At 36.9% G+C, this 22,713-nt stretch overlaps 1 protein-coding gene across 4 annotated transcripts in view; it reads left to right on the top strand.

Annotated features, from left to right (window-relative positions):
* The window catches only part of LOC121318049 (synaptotagmin-1-like), a 193,955-nt gene that overhangs the window by 135,543 nt on the left and 35,699 nt on the right, over positions 1 to 22,713 (top strand). For all 4 annotated transcript variants that reach the window (XM_041254284.1, XM_041254283.1, XM_041254282.1 and 1 more), the window contains one exon: positions 14,634 to 14,825. In XM_041254284.1, the coding sequence (XP_041110218.1) occupies positions 14,660 to 14,825 (166 nt within the window). In that variant the 5' untranslated portion in view covers positions 14,634 to 14,659. The remainder of the gene's footprint in view (positions 1 to 14,633; positions 14,826 to 22,713) is intronic.

Genomic DNA, 22,713 nt, shown 5'->3' on the forward strand with positions numbered 1-22,713 from the left:
TTCATTAAAAATGTATTCACCGTTAGCTAGAAAACACTTTTGCAGCAGAAAAAGGGAAAATGGAAGTGCCATACAATGATATCAGTCATTGAATGGTACCACAGTGGTACAGTAACAAATGTATACTTTGACATACCAGTGGTGGAGGGTAAACCATTGCAGTATCATAGCAGTACCAATGTGCTACTGTATGAGGACCACTGTACTATATTTTTTCTATGTCCGTTGTATTGTCATTGCTGGTTGTACATTGGTTTTCTAAAGTGCTTTCCTTCAGTGTAATATAGCCTGTGCATTGTAGCAGAAACTATGTGCAGTGAGAGGATCTCAACGATGCAATGCCTGGTACCCTGACTTTTGAATGGTATACCAACGACATTTTATGAAATGTATTAATTCAGACATTGCAGGGCTTGACTCCTAAATCAGAAAACAAATGCATATGCAGGGGTGTATTGCTACAACAAATTTCATGACGTTACCTTTGAATGTCTCATCTCCCTTAGGAGAAAGGACTTAATAGCTTCCTTTCTCTCCTATTCACTGCATTTCACTGTTTAATATAACTAAGTCAGTGCTACAGGTATATTAGATTTTTTGTTTAATAGCCAATATCTAAAGCAGTTTTTCTTTGCCTTAGAAGTTATTAAAGACAACTGATTTTACTATAGTGAAAGATTTGATTTCATGCACATGTACTTACATAAAAAAATCCTGATACTGTTGAAAGAGGTTTATTATTTTCATGCAAACTCAAAAAGAACAATGCATCCTAGAACAGCAAGAAATCCGTTTGGGTTTGATTAGAATTTCACGGATAAATACAAGCGAACATTCATTTAAAGCAAACTTGTTTGTCAGGAATAGTAGCGTGAAACAAGTCTATTGTTGGTAATAAATATCTGGAGAGTACAAAATGCAGATGAAAGCTTCTGCAAACAAGATGTAAGTGGGACGAATGACAGAACAATCATGGAAATAGGAGCTGCACCTTTTCTACCATTTCAATTCATATTGCTCAATCTGGTGGTAACAGCCAGGAGTGGCAGCGATTTATCTGCTTTCAGACATTAAGGCAGTCTTGCGAGTGGCACTGCAGTATTTTTGACATCTGACTATAAAGTCCACTCAGAATCTCATGGTCCCCTCATCTACACTGCAAGTGCAAAGAATACCAATATCTCCTCCAAATACCACCGGAAGATTCACTGTACCCCAGCTGTGATCAGGAAAAGAGCTTTTCCATTTACTGCAGTACAGAGACAGCAGTTACATATATTAACTTAAAGGAGTGCAAATCACCAATGCTTTAAAATTAATTTCTTACTCCATATTACCGATCCTCTTTGTATGTGTTGGGGATGTTTTGATTCTTGACTTTTTGTTTATGTGAATTCAGTATATGGAAATGTTTAAAATATAACAATGCATCCTGGTACAGGTACTCTATCTTTTCTATAAGGCACACAGCCTGGTTCCAATGAAGTGAACTTTGAATTACCAGGATACAGCTTTTGAGATCAAGCACCTTAATGTAGACTACATCAAAAAGTACATTAAAAAAATAAAAAAATACAGTAAAATGCAATCACTCAGGATAAATGTAAACCATGTGTCATACTAGCATTGTATTGCTCATTGATGCAGCAGATTAGTGTAAAACATAGCAAAGAAGTACAACAGCCGTAGAACTACCAATTCACTTTTACTTTATCGGGACTGAAAAATTACTGCAATAATTTAGTAATTGTATGTTTTCTGTCAGATATAAAACTAAAATGAATTATGCATTTAGACAACTTTCCAGAAAATGCAGAAATGTCGCCCTTTTCTGTAATATTGCAATATCCTGCCTACAGTAAATTAAAATAACATCAAACCAAATATAACCTGCCTTTCCTGTTACTCTGAGCTCAGCCCGCGTTCCCGTCGTGCTGCGCAGTCCTTATCAGTTGCACTCTTGTCTGTTCCGTTTGGTTTTTGCTGTCGTCGTTCATCCTCCATTCCTCTATTTGGATCTGGTGGTGCACTATGGGATGGTTGGGGGTGGGGTGCATACTTCATTGCTCTTGTCAGGCTTGTTCTCCACTTCATGAGACTCAAAGTTCACCACGGCAGGGTTATGGAACCCCAGCAGTCCATACCAGAGGACATCTCACTCCTGCTGTGTGCCTGGGAGGTGATTTGAGGACCTCATATAAACAATTACCAGCACAGAAACAAAGGAATTTGAATATACCTAGCATTGTCATTGATGAGTGTGGTGACAGCTTCCCCAGTACAGTGCAACTACATTACAAAAGAGACCTAAATACCTAAAAGGTCATTTTGACAGAGATTATTTGTGGTGTTTACCCCAAATGTGTTATTGAAAAGGTATATTGTGGTTTGTAAAGATTCATTCAACTTGCATACAAACACTGTGTGCAACATATTTCAATAATGATAACAGGTTTAAAAAAAAAGGAAGTGAGCAGACATTCTAATAATGTTAATATGTACCATACAGACCACAAGAAGTCAACGTCACAATGTAATAAAGGCCGTTGAGTCAGTCACACTATGCAATTGGTCACACTTTCAACAACAGAGCCTTCTGCACCTACAGAAAGATGGATTGGTGGATTTCCTGTTCTCACTGTAAGCAAAACAACCCTCCAATGTCATTTTTGTTTTGTTTAGCACACATCTGCAGGTTACTTAATCATCTCTTTGTCAGACTTGGCAAATCTATTAAAACAACAGTACTAAGATGGGCCAGTCGCAGAGCAAACATACCGTAGTTCGCGTTTTTGTTACGACAAATCGCAAAGTGCACATTTTGTCGTATTTACTAAGAAAAAATATCTTAATGAAGACAGCTGTAATATATTCTAATTTAATTATTATTTGCATCATCTTAGTGAGATCTCTAACAAAAGTTGTGGTTTGCTGCAGCAGAGAGTGCCCGAAGGGTGCAAGAATCAAAATAACAAATGTAAACGTACAATGCAATCTGTTCTCTTAATTTTACCAATTGTAATACTGTTTTTTATATATATATATATATATATATATATATATATATATATATATATATATATATATATATATATATATATATATATATATATATATATATATGGAAAGGCGTTTGAAACTATCGGAGTCTATAGTGGGGAGGCCCTTCACCACCAGAAAGCTTTTCATAATCCTACAGTAGCCCCTTGCTAAAACAAACATGTTTGTCCGACATAAGGAGGTGTTGGGTTTAAAAACAATACAATAAAATAGCACACACATACAGTTCTCGATGTATTTTAAATATAAATTATTACACTGAAATAACACTAATGTGTTTTGGGTAGGCTACGCATTACATTATGTAAAAATATAAATCTGTACAGTAGGCCTATACAGTATACAGTAGTAAAATCAAATGAATACCTAGCACACTTTCTTTTTACTTTAGTGTATAATGCGAATAAAATATATATTTTTTTAAATTTGAATTATTATTATTTTTAACTTGGTCTACTTAGTAGCCTAGACATTTAATACACACTAGATCATGGTTCTTTTCAGATGTTCAGAATGAGCTGGAGGGGTTAGTGGCACATGTGTGCAGTCTATTGCTCTAGAGTGTCAGCCACCCTGTCTTTAGTGAAAATTAGGTACTTGGTGTTCATCTCAAAAATACATTGAGCACAACTGGGAACACATGAGAAAAAGCTGACTGGAAAGTGTCAGCAACAATTGCAACTGTTTAAAACATGCTTTCAAAAGTTCTTAACAAATTGATGCAATTGTAAGTGTTGCAATTGCCCATAGCTTTAGTACATCTCATTACAACATTTTTTTAATCACTCATTTGCACTCATCTCCACCCTGTTTTTGTGAATTATTGCAGGAACGCCCAGAATTATATATTAATTTAAGGCTAATGTGCAAATAAGAACTGCGGCTGCAAATCATTCGTTAAAATGATGCTAACAGTGTTGCGTTTGTTTAGTACATTTCACGCTACACTTCCGATTGGTCTGCATGTGGTTTGCAATGATTGCGACAGATGCAACTCTTTAGTATGTCTACCCCTAAGTGTTCTGCCCAGGTAGTGAACTCAAATGAAAATGATTTAGATTTGAAATCAAAGTTGTTCTAAGATACGAGGTCACAGGCTTGATTTTTAATTGATTGATATCCATTACAAATGCAATCATTCCCTATTGACTGGCTCACGCTTGAGAAATTGCTTGTAGTCACTCATGTTATTGGGAAACAATGCAATATAATTGAAATGGCCCTGTGTGCCCTAAGGAAATGAAAATAAGCTAAACTCTGAGCTCCTGACTAGGATTTGCATCCACATTTTCAAAGCAAAAAAAGAAATATTGAGAGAACTGAATTCCGCGTGGTATTAAAACAAAAATATCCCTTTATGATGTGACAACTTTTAAGAACATAACATAAGAAAGTTTACAAATGAGAGGAGGCCATTCGGCCCATCTTGCTCGTTTGGTTCTTAGTAGCTTATTGATCCCAGAATCTCATCAAGCAGCTTCTTGAAGGATCCCAGGGTGTCAGCTTCAACAACATTACTGGGGAGTTGATTCCAGACCCTCACAATTCTCTGTGTAAAAAAGTGCCTCCTATTTTCTGTTCTGAATGCCCCTTTGTCTAATCTCCATTTGTGACCCCTGGTCCTTGTTTCTTTTTTCAGGTTGAAAAAGTCCCTTGGGTCGACACTGTCAATACCTTTTAGAATTTTGAATGCTTGAATTAGGTCACCACGTAGTCTTCTTTGTTCAAGACTGAACAGATTCAATTCTTTTAGCCTGTCTGCATATGACATGCCTTTTAAGCCCGGAATAATTCTGGTTGCTCTTCTTTGCACTCTTTCTAGAGCAGCAATATCTTTTTTATAGCAAGGTGACCAGAACTGCACACAATATTCAAGATGAGGTCTTACTAGTGCATTGTACAGTTTTAGCATTATTTCCCTTGATTTAAATTCAACACTTTTCACAATGTATCCGAGCATCTTGTTAGCCTTTTTTATAGCTTCCCCACATTGTCTAGATGAAGACATTTCTGAGTCAACAAAAACTCCTAGGTCTTTTTTATAGATTCCTTCTCCAATTTCAGTATCTCCCATATGATATTTATAATGTACATTTTTATTTCCTGTGTGCAGTACCTTACACTTTTCTCTATGAAATGTCATTTGCCATGTGTCTGCCCAGTTCTGAATCTTGTCTAGATCATTTTGAATGACCTTTGCTGCTACAACAGTGTTTGCCACTCCTCCTACTTTTGTGTCATCTGCAAATTTAACAAGTTTGCTTACTATACCAGAATCTAAATCATTAATGTAGATTAGGAATAGCAGAGGACCTAATACTGATCCCTGTGGTACACCACTGGTTACCACACTCCATTCTGAGGTTTTTCCTCTAATCAGAACTTTCTGTTTTCTACATGTTAACCACTCCCACTTTCCTGCAACAAGGGAATAGTCTTATTCTTCCACATGGCCAGTGACAGGCACTTTCATGAATTCGTCCTCCAACATAAATGTAATTTCTTAGGGAGAAGTGTAGGATATTTCAATACGAGATGAATAGCAGATATATTAATTATTAATAGAAAGGTACTTAAACCTATTAAGAACTCAAATTGGAAGTTAAGAGCCACATATCTCTCTGGCTACTAACTCATTTCATACTACTTTATTACTGATGAGTCCATTTTGGGAGATAGTAATTGAAAATGGGTTTCTTTGCGCATTTCAGTTAATGGAGTTGTCCTGGCCTCACAACAGAGCAGAGTTAATAACTTGTCTCACTTCCATTACAGAATGAGATTGCTTCAAGCTGAGTAAAGACTTACTCCGGATCCAAAGAAAGAGTGTAACTGTTTCTTTGTTGTGCTCTGTATTGCATGCAGATTATCAAGTGTTGTATTAATATGCAGGGGCTGCTTTTTTGTATGATTCCTCAGGGAAAAATAGCCTAACAGTTTAATGTTTGCAGATTCTGTATAGTTATGCTCTTTTTCTCTGCAAAATCCCGCAAGTGTAATAATAAATGAATCCCTCTACCTATGCATTTAGCTCTGAAATGCTTCACCTTGTGGAACTTAATGAACTAATTATATTCTCTAAAGGTTAATGTACTGTCCAAAGTACACAGAGTGACCTTTTTCTACATTTGGCAGCTGAGAGTTGTGCTAACACGAATGTCCATAGCAGTTACTCCCGATACAGATTCTGTAATGAACGTTCTAAAATTTGGAAATGAGGGAATCTCAGGGAAAACTTCCAGTTTATCGCTCCTAGGCAGTGATTTCCTAAACTGTGGCGATATTGTATAAAACGACCATGTCACAGATTTCAGCTACTTAATTGGGAGAGCTTAATAGAACATAAAATAGGTTTAGGAAGACAACTCTCAATTATAGAGGAATGCTTCTACCAGAAACTGTCACAGATAAGACGATAGGAACCCTTTATTTTCTCAACAGGAATGTGATTCACAGTGTAGTACAGCTGTCTACTGTACTGCCTCACACTGTAGGGTTGGTGGGATCCTTCATTAACTGGATGACTCACATGTATTTATGTATTTATTTATTTATTTATTTTTTATTTTGGGGGTGGTAATTTAAAAGGAATTAATTTCCAAGTAACGTATAATGCCAACAGGGAGATGGGGGGTAAACTTGTGTCCTTGTGATAAATCACATTTTAATAGAAATTATTAAACACTGCACATATCTTAATGCTCTTTTAGGAAAATATACCTTTAAAGCTGGGTCAAAATGCTGAAATGCACCTTTCCAGACAAAAAGTTTATCTTTTCGGGCTGAAAATGGGCCTAGTTATGTGTTGGAATGATCTTGGTTTCAGATGGAAAATGCACCTTCCCAGCTGAATTTGGGTCTACTTTACTGTATGTGCCTTATCCACACACAAAGACAGTGGATCTATTTAAATGATCTAATCTTTTACTCTGTTAATGCTGCTGGGTTTTTTTGCAACATTACTACATACATAAAAAATACAGTGAAATGAGATGCCCAACAAATTCCCAAAGGTTTCTCTGCTGATCAAACATCAGATATCTGCTGGCCACGTTGGTGGATTACTTGAAAAACTGGCCTTTTCAAAAGGTTGCATACCGAGTTACAAAACATAACTATGAGGAAACTGGCATTGAAGTAACTTTTCATTCTTTTTAACAGACACCCATTCCAAATTTAATCACATCTTTATTCTGAAAATAAAGTGAATTACTCAATGATTCATGCATAGTTGGATCATTTAGAGACGAGAAGACGCCAATCACACACATTATATGAACAGTGACTAAAGGGATCTTTCTCTTAATCAAGAGTGAAATTGACAAGGTCCCTTAAGCCTTCCAGAATAGCATTTTTTATTGCAGTGCATCCACAACCTTAATTTCATTATTGTGTCTCTTCCTTATGTGCCGCGAATGGACAAGATGGAAAATAAAGGGAACAGTGAGACTCAAAGGAAGACTTGTAAAGTAACGAAACCATGCCAATCGAACTGTACCTTATACAGCTACTGTACAGAGAATGAGTAAAAAATGAGAGATTCAAGATCAACAGCTTTTGAGCCCATTTCCCCCTGGCCTTAGAATGGAACGCAGTGTACTCTTAAATGCTGTTTTATACAAAACCTTTTATCAAATTTCAGTAGGTGGCTAACAAATGACCAGCTGTCTACAATTATTTACTGTCATGTTTTTAACGGGGCTGTAACAGGGCGAGCAGCCCTGTACAGTATTTATTTTTAGTACGGGGTCTCCCCCTCCGCCCCTGTGTTATTTTATATTTGTGTGTGTGTGTGTGTGTGTGTGTGTGTGTGTGTGTGTGTGTGTATATATATATATATATATATATATATATATATATATATATATATATATATATATATATATATATGATATATATAATATATGTATATATATATATATATATATATATATATATATATATATATATATATATATATATATATATATATATATATATATATATGACGGCGAAAGCCATGTGTTTTGTGTGTTATGATTTCGTTGTTGTTATTTGTATATATGACGGCGAAGCGATGTGTGCTTTGTTATTGTTTTGATGGCGTAGCTAAATGGCTTTGTTTTGTAGTGTGGACAGGACGCCCCATCCACTAATTAACTTGTGCAGATTTTGGCCGAGGGGTAATAGAATAATTACTAGCTAGTTAAACCCCTCAGCCATGGTATAAGAACCTGCAGCTCCCTCCTCTCCGGGTGGGTGTTCAGAGGTGGAATGGGAGAGCGAGAGGAGAGAGACATTTAAAACAAAACGTTCAGTAACAGTGAAGGCCAGCCTGACCTGGAGTTTATTATATTCTTTTTGTGTTTGTGATTATTTTGTTTAAATCTTTTATTTCGCTCTGTGAGCAAGTGTTTTTGTTTGTATATTTTATTTTTTGTTAAATAAACGGTGCACAGCGCCTTTTGAACTGCCTTTTGTCTGTCTGTTGTTCTTGCTGCATTCCGGCCTGACATCACCACTCAGCCATATGATGTCACAGGGGCCTATTACCCTCATTCGCAGCATTGTTTGCAGACATCATTGTCGGTGTTGCATGAAGTATTTTAACAAGAATTTAATTCACACATAGATGAGTGCAACTGCATATGCAGCTAATTCTATCTGTGACTTACACTGCAGTAAACTTGTGAACAAGAACTGTGCCTTTTATCTTTCACACTGTTCACCCCTTTCAACACATCTCATACCCGGAGATTCCAGCAGTACTGGGATTGCATTCAGTGTATTGGGAGATATGTACTTTAATAACCTTACTCTAAATGGGCCTGTGCTTCATTTTACTATTCATAATAAATAGATAGAATAAGTAAGGAAAAATAAATGTCTTGCTGTCTACCCAGAGTTCCTGTAATTTACAGTAGTGGATTGTATTATTATTTACCTTTTCATCTCCCACTACCAAGCTAAAGTAGTACCAGTAGATAATTTAGAATACGTCTTTCCTCACTCCCATCACTGTAGAATGTTACCTGTTATTAAACATCCTTTCCTCAACCTATTAGATACAGATGTCTTGCTGTGCATCGTTCCCATGGCAGTCAGTTGGTCTAAGCATGAGCACCAAAGCAGAAGTACAATCCAGACACACATGTGGATATTTTATTTTGAAGAAGCTGTCAAAATTGGAGCATGCACAAAGCACACAGTATACCCAGTTGTGTTGACGTCAAACTATTTCTGCAAGCATATGAATCCGTATAGATTTTCAACAGAGGTGACGTGGTGAAAAAAATCTCATGGTAGTGATGCTTGTTTTATGAAGCTGCAATTTATATGTAATGCAAATGAATATGCAATACTGAAGTTGCCCTCTCCTAATAGAATTTAAAAAGCTTGAATGCATTTGGTGATTAAAGGGTCATTGCTAACGTCTGGGTAAGGCCTTTCCCGTCAGGATGTGAATGGTTACAGAATATAATCTGATCTTAATATAGTTGAAAATGACCTGCATATTGTAGGCTGATTGTAGAAAGTTACAGTAGCAAGATCTGTGTCATAAAAGAATATAGATTGGGGGAGTTTTAAAAACACACATTAACCACATTTCTAATAGGACAGGTACAAAGAGAAGGCAGTGTGACACCTTTTATAGGACTAACTAAACAAAAATGAATCACAAGCAACTCATCTCTGGACTAATGCGGCTAGCATTCCATCTATCAACAACTAGTAGGAAAGGGAAATACTGGGAAGCCAATGTTCTGTCCAAAGATGCTTGTCTGACTTGGTGTTTATGAGCAGTTGCTAACTCAGTGTTCCATCCCGCTGTGAAGCAATTGGGAGGGGTTGAGAATCAAAAAATGGTTGGAGCTTAGATAGAAGCAAAGTCAGTGACCTAGTTAAAGTAAATGGAAGGCAATACGATGTGCAAGCAGCTTTCATGATGAAATGTGGGGAGAGGAGTGCTGTGCCATCTGCTATAAAAATAATTGGCCAGGCTTTTCACACCTGGTTCAGGAACCCGATTGGGAACATTGGGTTAATAAAAGAGACACGGTGGAGTTGAGACACGGCATGGTCAGACACACATGAGAAATTGGAAAAATATGAAAAGGGCACCAAGAATCCTGTGCTGTTAGATATCCTCCACTGACTCCCTGTAGTAACTCTCAGAAAGCACATTTAGTTCTCTCTTTAAACCCAGTAATGCCCCCTACTTTAATATTGATTTCAGGTGGGGAGAGTGGAGCATGTGACTTTATTTACAGCACAACTTACAGATGTAACACTACCTTTGTTAAAAGTAATTGGTTTACATTCAGTAATTATAGGATCATTTTTATAGGATTTCTCATGCACTGTAGGACCACTGGCAAGTTATGTACTATACATGTACTGCAGCACAGTGTGAAAATGTGTATTTTGTATACTGCATGATATCAATGCAAAAACAAGCTGGAAAAGAGTTTCTGTGCATGGGAAAAAAAAACCTTGCTACAAAGCAAGTACCGGTGCATGGAATATAATGCATTTCTATCGGCATGCAGTATATGATGGAGCACATATCTGTTTTGTTATTGTCAGCTAATGTGGTAAACAGCCTCTTAAGTAAGGTGAAAATATCAGTTTTATGGTGTATTTTATGATGAGAATGTCACTCATTGAAGAGAAAAGGTCAAATTACCTGTTAGCAATACCAGTTGGGGGGGTTATCAAATGTGAAAATAAAGAGTTTCTTTATAAACACAGCAACCTTTAGGTAATGCTCTGTTACAATGCCAGCATTATTAGTGTCACTTGAAATTTTAAATAGTTGGTTGTATAAATAACACATGCAGCATTCTTGTGCGATAATGCAGGTTTTTGGCGGGTCTGTCAAAATGACTTATTGTCATCATTTGGGAACTGGCAAAAAAAAAAAGCAGGCCTGAGGTGACATCTGCTATTAAGGAAGTCTTCGGCATGTACCTAGACTACCTTTAATTAAAATGTGAGGTCAGTGGGGCTCCTGAGTGGCCCTATAGTCTGGACTACGCTGGTTTGAGTCCAGGCTAATCTTTTGCTGACCGTAGATGGGAGCGACCCCTCTAGTCTGGCTGAGTGCCTGCAGGCTTGCCTGTAAGCTGCCCAGGCCTGCATTGTCCTCCGACTGTGTAGCTTTGGGTGGCTGCATGGTGAGTCTGCAGTGTGTGAAATAGCTTGGCGGCTACCGGCACACACTTCGGAGGACAGCGTGAGTTCGTCTTTGCCCCTCCCAAGTCAGCACAGGTAAACAAAATAATTGGACACTACTAAATTGGGGTAAAAATAACAAAATAACTAAATGGCGACTATTAAATTAAAAAAATAAAAAAATATGAGGTCAGCAGGTCCAGCAGAGCTGTTATTTCCTGCTGTGGCGATGGTGTGGTCTGGCTTTTATGCCGCTGGCGCTAGAGTTGTATATTTGACCTTGACAGCTCTCTCTTTACAATGTATTCATCCCCAGACCCCTGCAGTAAAGCGTACACCCTCATTATAACTGCCCCCATGAACTAGGTTATGTGTATTATACTGAAGTGTTGGTGTGCATTGCAGCAAAGGTGGTTTTTGTGGGGTTCAGTCAAGGCTGGATCCAATGAATGGTGTGTTTATAAATGATATTTTGGAGCATGTCTCTGAAATAGACTACATTCAATATAATACAAATTCTCCTTTTGAATGGTTGCTATTTTTGTATTTCACATTCTCAATCTCAGTTGTTTCTTAAAGGCAGTTAAATTAAAAATAAATAAATAAATACACACAACAGTTTTTTGGCACAGGTGAATAAATGCAGACAAATTGTATTTGCAGGGGCTATAACACATTCTATGGCAGATTTTTTGCAAGCAAGATGTTGGAATGGGATAACATTTCCATTTGTCAAAAAGGATGCTCATTAAAATGAAATTCTAGGCATAATGAATGCAGTAAAAAGCTAATGGACAAAATGTACTCCACATAAAAAAAAAAAAAATCAACAATAATGTCTGATATTATCCACTAAGGTACTTCTGAGTAAAGTACTGTGGTTTCATTATTTTGTGTGTTGCTTTTAAAAGAACAGAACAGAACAGAACAAAGCAACTACATTTAGAAAAAAGGAAAATGGGCACAGATGCTTGTTTCAAGGCTTTCCAAAAGGATGCCTCTTTCACCAAGAGCCACTTTATTGTAGGAAAGCATACGGTTTTCTTAGTTGTTAGTGCTGACAGATCAGAACAACTGGAAGCAGCTCTCCGAAGTCTGGAACTAGATAAAAATGATGTACAAATTGAATCCTGTAACTGTAATCTGAACATCTGAAGAACTAACAGCCTGCCGGTAAATGCATAAGATGGTAATTTGCAATATATTTACTGTCTTGCTTAAATAGAGCGAAATACAGTCCAGTCTGTTTTAATCTAAATTAAAGTTGCAGCTGCAGAATATATAAAATATGCACTCAGTGCAGCTTGCCTTTTGGAAGAGCCTATTTATTCGTGTTAGTAAAAACCTAGCTAGCTCGTCAGAAAGTGCAAAGAAGCTATTCAGATTGTTCTAGTCACGTGTATATGATGTGCTTGTCAAATACGATCAACCTGCAGTTGTAAGTAGGTACCTTCAGGTTTTAAAGATGTTGCTGTTAAAAAGGCAGTTTCAGTTCGACAAGCGAGAAGGGAGGCGACATGTCAAAATAACACTGACGCAGTAAGACAGGCTGCTAATACAGTACCTTACCTGAAGCGTGAGAGGCCTCACTTGTGTGGCTGTTTTATCCCTCGTTTAACATAACAGCTGTGAAACTCCTAGGTGAGTGAAGAACAACATCACTGAATTATCTAATATCTCTAGTCACAGTGCACATCACAAGATATGGCTGGAATGGAGGTTTTCTCAAAAACCAGCAAAGCAGGAGAAGCCGATTAATTTATTTAAAACTGAAGCTGACCTGTTAAGAGTGAAGGACATCAGTGTCACAGTTGTATTATTGTTCTGGTCCATGTGTACGACATTGGCAAGTGAGGGGAGAGCTTCCCATGGGTGTGGCAATGAATGCTAGCTGACTAGATGTTAATAATGCAAAGAGTGGTAAACGACATTTCATAATTCAGGAGGACCACGTGTGATGGACTCGCACAGTAGTAAAACTATATAGACTTGCTGTTATACTGAGTTGCGGTTCGCCTTGGCACCAGAAGGTCATGATGAACTCATGCAATAAATATTGATTTTGATTATAGTTTGACATTGAGAGATATGTTATTCAGAGTTGTGACATTGACGGTTAAAGTCAGTTTTCATTAACAAAATAGTTTGATAGCAATGGCTGCAGTTGACAATGAATATCAAACTTTACAAAAAGATTTTGGGTTAAATATCATATGAATAGGAGGCACTTTGGAGATGCTTCGGGGAGCTTTCTATTGTTCAGTAAATGATAAACCTACTATAGCCACGTGAACCTGCAAGAAAGGTACATTCTTATTTTGTTCACTTACTGTTTTGTAGTCCTCTTCAGTTTGGTTTAGTTTGCATTTTGAGCATGTCAATTCAAAAGCTATTGTTTTCCTTATTGATGTCATTTTTGACGTAGAATGTAAAGCAATATGATGACTCAGAGAGGTACTGTAACCTGTCAATGAATATTAATAAACTCAACAGACAAAGCTAGCAGTGCAAGTAAAAGCATAGATGGGGTCAGGCAGATGACTTCTCTGTATCTGTCAACTGTCGATTAAAATTAAACCCATCTCTCCACCATTGAGTTGTTTGTATTTTCCAGATACAGTTCAATGACTTGCAGCTTTGTAACTGTCTTATATTCTGCATGGACACAGACCTGTTTCAGTTGACGTGAGAAACTGAACTATACTTGCTCAGTCGACAGAGTAGTTCAGTTTAGATTTTAAGATTGTATTCATAGTACAAGCATTTAAAAGAAAAATCACATTTAAAAATGCTGACTGCTTTAGTACGGTAGTAGAGTATGAGACACTGTAACTATTTAATTTCTTATCTTTGGGTTGTTTTTCTGTAAGTGTTATTTGACTTGCAGTGGATACACATAAATGTTCTTCACGCATGCTTCAGGCATGCAGCAATTTTAACTCAACTACTATACACCTTCAGTGTTGGACTATTAACCTGACTTTGACGTTGTCAGAGTAACACTGACAACCTGGCTATAACAGCTTTCGCTAGCTCTTCAGAGTTGCCCACAGAGAGATCTGATGTCAGCTTTTTCCTGCTGTAAACAGCTTTTGTCTCCAAAGGGAAGCTGCTGCTGTAGTTTGTAAGGGCTTAGCAAAATGTGCGGGGGAGAAGCATTGGACAAAAACGAAGATCATTCTGCCTTTTAAATACTGCATGACCTAAAGACAGTTTATTATGCTCATGATGCAATGTTTATTCAAGCTAAGTCAGCAGGTGCATACACACACACACACACACACACACACACACACACACACACACACACACACACACACACACACCTGGGCGTGTTGTTGCCTTGACATGTTTCTCCTGGGCTTTGCAGCTCCCAGTCCTAACAGCTTTCCTCTTTTTCAACATTTTTTCCTCACCAGCTTCTGCCCGGCTGCCCTGCATCAACATGACTGAAAGTCGCAGGGAAGCACTGGCAGCGCCAGAAGCGACCACCGCTGCCCAGGCCACTGTCGTCAATGCCACAGAGTCCGCTGGCCAAGGGGGAGCAGGCAAGGACGATGCCTTTTCCAAGATCAAGGGCAAGTTCATGAATCAACTGAACACAATTCCATGTGAGTGTGTTTTTATGTTTTTAAATATATACATTGAACTATTAAATTCAGCTTTTGGATGTTTTCTGTTTAAATCAGGCTCAGTAAAAGGGACAACACAGATATGCCAGTTTTGAAGAATTATTATTGTGTCGGTAGAAATTTCAGTTTTGAGAACAGTGTGGAGAACAGATATTTAGAGATACAGCCAGAATTGTTTGTCCTGCTCTGACATTCAGTGAGATTTTCAGGGATTTCTGTATAGAAAACACTAGTATACCCACTTATTTAGCAGTGCTCTAAATACAGAACACATCCATGTGGTCCATACTTAATGCTCCTGAATAGTCCCAGTTATCCCATTTAACATTAGGTCCCAACATGTAACCTTATCAACAATTTGAATATTGTTGAATAATTCATATTTAATACATGCATATGATAGTGGTATCCCTCTTTCAGAAATAGATTTTAAAAAAGCATAGGTGTAAATTAGTAATATTGTGTTAATAGCCTTCAATTTACATATGTGAGGTGGTCGTGATTAGTGTAAAATGTCTGTTCCTGTTGAAACAATTACCAAGTCAGAAAGTGGGTATGTTATAACATTTTCCATTTCCTTTCAAACGCATATTTTGTATCATTGCATTTTTGGTAAACTGTTCAGAAAGCATGGAAATGTTTTAGTCTTTTAGTTTTTGCTTGTATCAATTTCACTGGCATTGTACAGTTAGATTTGATGTAAGGTATCTTTCTTCCATTATTACTTTTGTAAAAAGCTCATTCAGAAAAGTAATTTCTTTGCAAAATGGCTCCATAAAAATGCAAAATAATAATAATAAAAGTAATCATACATAAAGAATGAAAAAGAACGGTGAAAATACTGATTTGTATATTCATGCTTTATGTTGAAAGCCAACAATGAACAGCTACATCTTTGCTAGAATAATATGATGTAAAGTATTGTTTTATGTAAATGCCTGTTATTCTGTTTGAAAATGTCTGGAGAACTTACTGCGGGTTCAGATTTTAATTTTCAAGTGTGTCAAGAAGCCATTTAGTGTTAAAATCACATTAGTGTAGTAGAGCATATGGAAGCCATCACGAACCATGAGTCAGGGGATCACCAATGCATTCGTCTGTGGCTGGGAGTAATTGGCCTTCATTTTAAGATTGATTCTAAAATGACTTTGGTTTTAATATTTCATGCTGTATAGAGTCCTGCTAAGCTACAGTAAACACAATGTAAAAATGCAAATGACGAAAACGTCACACGTATGTGCAAGTTTATTTTGCTCTATTGGAAACTCAATATGGATGCATTTCCTGGGTGCTTTCTTTTTATTATTTTATTGTTATTATTTCCTGTAATTGAATAGATCATCGTATGAGTTCACTGCTAAACTGTCAGTATAGTAATCATGCATGCAGATAAGTGAGCTGGAATTAGGTGGGCATGCTAATTGTGTTGTGCTGAACAGCTATGCACACACTGAGTGGGGAATACAGCTCCCACAAAGCCCTTTATATCAAAACGTACATTGCCCGCTTTGTATCCCTGTTCAACCAGTCTTTCCAGAGGCACAGTACTGAATATTTGTGTTTTAAAATAAGGGCTTATAGAATGTTCCACAGTGTTTTTGATACTTTTACTCTCACAGTGGGTATTCAGAAAGTTCCTTCCCCCTGTATATCTGGACGTTTGATTGGATATCGCTATAAAACAGTAGAGCTCGTCATATTGTGGCTCTATTTCATGATTTACAAAAACAATAGTAAACTGAATAGTTTAAAAAAGAAAGTGAAAGCAGAATTGCACAGCTTTGTGTCAGATTGTGATGCCACCACACATCTTGGGTGAAAGAGGAGGCCTAACAAGTTAGTGCCACTTTCTTTTGCTTTTTTAATGTAAAAACTATTCATTCTCAGTGATGGGCATCTTTTTTAGTTGTGTATTCATTTTCTTTGTTTTATGGTTTAAAGTATAATACACTAGATAAAATCTGCCTCCAGATTTCAGGGCACAATATATCATTACATGTTTAATGTTGAACACAGATTTATTTGTTTAAACATGTATTATTATTATTATTATTATTATTATTATTATTATTATTATTATTATTATTATTATTATTATTATTATTATTTTGTTGCACTATGTAAATGTCAAAAATATCTTGCTGGTAAAAATAGTCCAATATTCTAACCTTCATATAAATGTTAATGCAATGTTAATACCAGGGTTTCTTGTGGGTATCCTGTCACTTCCTGTATTATGCACTGCCACCACCAACTGACATATACAAATGAGATTATTAATGGATTTCATCCTCTGAAAGGCCCTCAGAGCTGTGGCAGGCATACTTACACTAGAGCGAAAGCAAACAGATTGCATCTATCAGTTGACCTTCCCAGTGGTGGACGTTACCGATGATATGCAATAGGGACTGGGTCGACAGACGGCCAGTTAAACCAGTCATTTGAACAGTCTGGCCTGGACACTCACAGGGGTCTTGTTTAAATATGTTAAAAAGCATCAGATATTAATGCTGCTCTTCTAACATTTATACACCTGATTTTGTATTCTATGTACTAATGTGAAGTGAATCAGCCCCTGTGAGAAAACAAGTGTAGGAATAATCCAGAGTCAGAGGGCATCAGTCTTTAGATCTGCTGCTGTTTAGATCGTTCAAATACTCCAGTGTTTTCATATATTTTAGTACCTTGTACATTTTCTTATCTCCCGAAAAGTTTTTTCCCCTTCTTTTTCTTAGCATGTTAAAAGAGACGATGAAAATAATTAAAACAAAATTACGAAAAAAGGTCACTAGAAATTCAATTAAGATAAATATGGGTCGCAGTTGCACTAATCCCATTTCAGTGTGCTGTTGTGAGATGGAAGCGAATGGCCTATGGATGCAAAGGGATGGCAGGAGCTGCACAACCTCCTCTTAGTGCCCTGAGTGTGCCCTAAAGCAAAGCAGTCAAGTCTCACCATTCGACCGTGTGGGACACAGGGTGAATTACATGACAAGAACACAAATCTAATAAGAAATTCTTTTACCACGTCTTTGTACCTCCATATATTTACAGAATACAGTTTTATTTGCAACGACTGTATATAAATATATTTTTATATATATTTTTCAACAACAGTTTCCCGTGAGTACATGCATCCATGATGCATCCATCATGCCGCTTGTCAACACTGCAGGCTGGTGGTGGTGGTGTGATGGTGTGGGGTGTGTTTTCGTGGCATACATTGGGCCCCTTGATAAAAGTGGAGTAACATTTGAATGCCACAGGATATCTGAACATCATTGCCAGTCAGGTGCAGCCCTTCATGGCAGCAGTGTACCCATCTGCTAATGGATTTTTTCAGCAGGATAATGCCCCACCAGGAATGGTTCCACGAACGTGACAGCTTACTGCAGTGGCCTGCCCAGTCACCAGATCTCAATCCAATTGAGCATCTGTGGAATGAGCTGGAAAGAGCTATTCGGAGTAGAGATCCAGTACCAGCCAACTTGACACAACTGTGGGAAGCATTGGAGTCAACATGGGCCAGCATCCCTGTGGAACGCTTTCGACACCTTGTAGAGTCCATGCCCCGTCGAGTTAAGGCTGTTCTGAGGGCTAAAGGGGGTGCAACTATATATATATATATATATATATATATATATATATATATATATATATATATATATATATATATATATATATATATATATATAATATATATATATATATATATATGGTTATATATATATGTTGGATGTATTTATATTTTATTTAGGGTCATCGACTGTTCATTCTCCATGCATCTGAATATCAGTTAAACCTTATACTGAGTGTATACTTATTCACTGATATCTTGTTACAAAAGGGTTTAACAGAAGCGTTTTTTTTTTTTTTTTTTTGCAAAGCAAAAGTCTATGTCCTGTTGCTTTGAAAATGCACACAATGGACATTTAAAGCAACCCTACCCCATCTGTTCTATAAACACATGCTCTTCCTTGTAGCATCACCAACACAACAGGCCAGACAAACAGTGCACGCTCTGGAGCTCTCAATGGGCTCTTTAGTGTTACTGCTCGACATATTGATTTTATTTTTTTAATTAACTGTATGTGCTGTGTGACATGTTATCTTCTTTGTATTTAAACTTTCACCAGAAAGGCCCTTCACAGAGAAGGATATGTATTGGACAGCTTAATGGAACTACAGCAAGGCAGCATATTCATAAAGAAAATTATTGTGAAAAATTGGTGACTTTACCAGTTTTTATATATATATATATATATATATATGTATATATTCACAGCTGTGAAGTGCCTCATTGTGTAATGGCTATATTGAGCTGCCATGGTTTCTTTAATCTCAAGTAGAGAATGTAATTTACACCTAGCAAGCTGTGAACATAGATTTCATCACCCATACTACCAAAGAAGCTTTAACTTTTTCGTATAATGTTGAAAACAGTTAAAAAGAATAGAAAAGTTATGAGTTAAAGAAACACGGTGCTTATATTAGTGCTCTTATTTAAGCTAAAAAAAAGTCAGTAACCCTGCACAGTACAATTCATGGTTATTACGGTGAAATTTTACTTTAAAATTAAAAAATTTACAGTGCATTTAACTTAAAGGCCCTTACTTTAATGGAGGCCCAGAATAGTAATCTATGATACAGTGTAACAGGAACGTGTACACACAGTTAGCTCTAAGTGCTTGTCTTCACAGTGATGTAGAAAACAACAGTATGATAGGTATCCTTGGAGTTAAATGAAGTTACTGAGAAATAAATCCTTACTCAATGCGTATACAAAGATATGATGGCTGCTGAGGGCTTTATACAGTGTAGGTAAGAACTGTATCTTATCAAAGTACCAGCTTTATACACGCATGATTGCCTTGTTTTTAAGAGAAGGATACATAAGTAATATCCCATTTAAGTATAACAATAATATATTTTAATATGCTTAAAGTATCCTTTTATATTGACTTCTATAGTTGAGCAAGCATATGATAGCAATCACGTGCGGAAAACATGTGCATGTTTCCTATGCAATTTGCTTAAAGAGTCGTACACCAAAAGCACTATAACAGGGGAATGGGTTTTAGTAATAGTTTGCACATCGCTGTTTCTTTTTTTAAATGTAATATGTATGTAACCCAAAGGTTAGCTGCAGTAAGTTACCAGAGTGGGCATCACTGGGTGAAACTGCTTATCGATTTACCTTTTTATACCTTAGATGCGAAACTCCCAAATCCCAGACATTTCCATTAAAAGATAGGCTTTAGTATTTGCAGTCGAATAGCTAGTCTTATAGAGACCTATCCCATGCTGATAAAGCAGGTAATCGGCATCGCACCACTGAGCTTAGTTTACAACGGAGGAGACACATTCATTTTTCTCACTTTAATCCATGACTTAAGGTTATTAGAGCATGCAGGGCAAACTGGGTTTAAAAGTAATTTCACAGAGAAAATGTATAGGTGTGATATGGGATATAGTAACTGATAATACTCTCTGTGTCACAGAACTAGTTTCCGCACACCCCCATATCCACTGTACCCCAGAATACTATAAGTGCAGATGAAGAGTGAGGCATTTATTGTCATGTTACTCCACTGTGATGGCTTGCTTAATAAATATATGGGTTTCCCCAGATTAGTTTGTAGTCATGAAAACTGCTCACATGAAAGGCATACCTGGTACCAGTCTTGACTGTCACCATCATTGCAAAACACATTTTTGGGGTTTCAAATAAAAAAGGTCCCACCCCTTTATAGTAAATTGATACTATTTGAGGTACCGCTGCATGTTTCGGATGGATGGACTTCTCATTAAAGTGTATGTGTATATATGATCATTATAGTCAGGTATATCATATTTGCGCATAAAGGATCTTAGTAGGGTTAAGAAGACAACAGTTGCCCCACCCCTGTCATTCTCTGTTTATTCATCTGTCCCATCATCTGGTGTTTATACATTATGGAGTAAAGGGCAGGGCTGATAGTTCTGCAACAGATACGTCAGGGAGTTCGAGTAACTGATCTATTCCCATAAGCGAACAATTGTATGTATTTGTCTAAATGAATGCATGTTGCATTAGTGTGAATGTTTGGTTACTCTGTATCCTTTACAATTTAGAATACAGTTCAAAAAAGCATATATATAGTGTCATTGGAGGGAACACATTGAATATATTGTGTGTACTGCACATCAAATGTTAGAGATGTTTATAACAGTCTAATTTCATACAGCCAAAAACTATGCCACCATACCATTAATACAGTATAGCCCTAATGTTTACATGACGTTTCTCTGTTTTAGATGTTTGTAATCTAAAAGCTATATGTAAAGTGTTTCACTCTTTATACCCTCTTCTAAGAAGTCCAGTTCTAATATGGCAATACTGGATTTGTTAAACTGGTTCCATTTCAGTTGGCACTGGTTATCAGGGTGTAGCCCGGCTCAGTAGTCACATATCCTCAATAGTCTTGAGCAGTGATCTACATGAAATATTGCTGTGAACAGAAACTCGACAGCATTTCACTTTATTAAGGCAGACCCCTGTAATGTGCACCCTTCATGCATGCTGATGTGAATGAACAGCAAGGCAGTGTTTATCCTTTGTGAGGGAGTCTGCCAGATCCCTTCCAGCTCCAAGATAAAGCTGCCTGACAGCATGCCAAGCACACTTAAGTGAAAAATTCTTAGAACTTTGTTAATACCTGCCAAACACTTCATATACTACTTGTATTTATTTCTTTATTGTGCTTGTGTGTGCGTGTGTGTGTGTGTGTGTGTGTGTGTGTGTGTGTGTGTGCGTGTGTGTGTGTCCCATGACGATCACTGCTATCTTTTGTACTGATTACCTTTCAGCCTTGACTATACTTTACTCACTTTTCATTTCCATTACTTCACGCCTCAATAACATCATTTTTGATCCCCCACCCCCGTACAACCTTCTCTACCTTTGTATTACAGACAGATTATTGATATCTTTCCACTACTGGTTTTGCTTTAAGGTGCAGTTGATAGAAACTATGAATATACTGATAAATTGCCTTCCCGTTAGCACTGGGATTCTTTTCAAGTTAATATATTCATTTGTCGAATTCTGTTTCTAAGGGAATAGAAAACAGTTTCAAAGCTAATAGATTTTGCCAGAAATTCTTCGAAAGAAATTTTTAAATGTGCCCTGTTTACCTCAATGCAAAGCTGTCTATTACTAATCTAGCTGAATCTGAAGCTTAAATTACTGTTCCATTAAAATTCCTTTTGCTTTTCCTTTTACAAGCATAGATGATATTTTCCAGTGCTGCTAACTTGCTGTAGAGTGACCATCTGTGCAATACATCCACATGATTTTACCAGCCCAAACCACAAAGGCGTCCAAAACACTAGTTCAGCAGGTCAAATGTTTAATCCATATACTGTAACAAAACTAACTTTATTAGTCTGGTTGACAAGTGTTTTGTCTACCAGATGGATTTTTTTTTATATAGTTATCCTCCAATTTCATGATTAAATGTTGATTTAATTTATGAATGATTTCATGTAATGTACACTAATTCCCTTACATCAACTCCTAAATGTTGAAAAAGATTAATATTCATTGATTAATCCCATATTTATAATGTTTTAATATTTCAAGAAAAAAGGTTTTCTTCTAGAAGGCGTATTTTATTTTAGTGTTGCTGTAAATACTGGAGTTACTGGCTGATTGCCAGCAGTGTTTGAAGTAGCAGCAGATTTTAATAAATGATACAGCATCTTTATCAACCTGGGTTACACACTTGCTTGTATTCATCTTTGGTTTGATAAAATATTGGATCACTTCACCCGATTTTATCAATTACTTTTCAAAAAGTTCCCCTCTGGTGTGTAGATAGCATCA

The sequence above is a fragment of the Polyodon spathula genome, chromosome 7, assembly GCF_017654505.1.
Source record: "Polyodon spathula isolate WHYD16114869_AA chromosome 7, ASM1765450v1, whole genome shotgun sequence".
In the NCBI taxonomy this organism is placed as follows: domain Eukaryota; kingdom Metazoa; phylum Chordata; class Actinopteri; order Acipenseriformes; family Polyodontidae; genus Polyodon; species Polyodon spathula.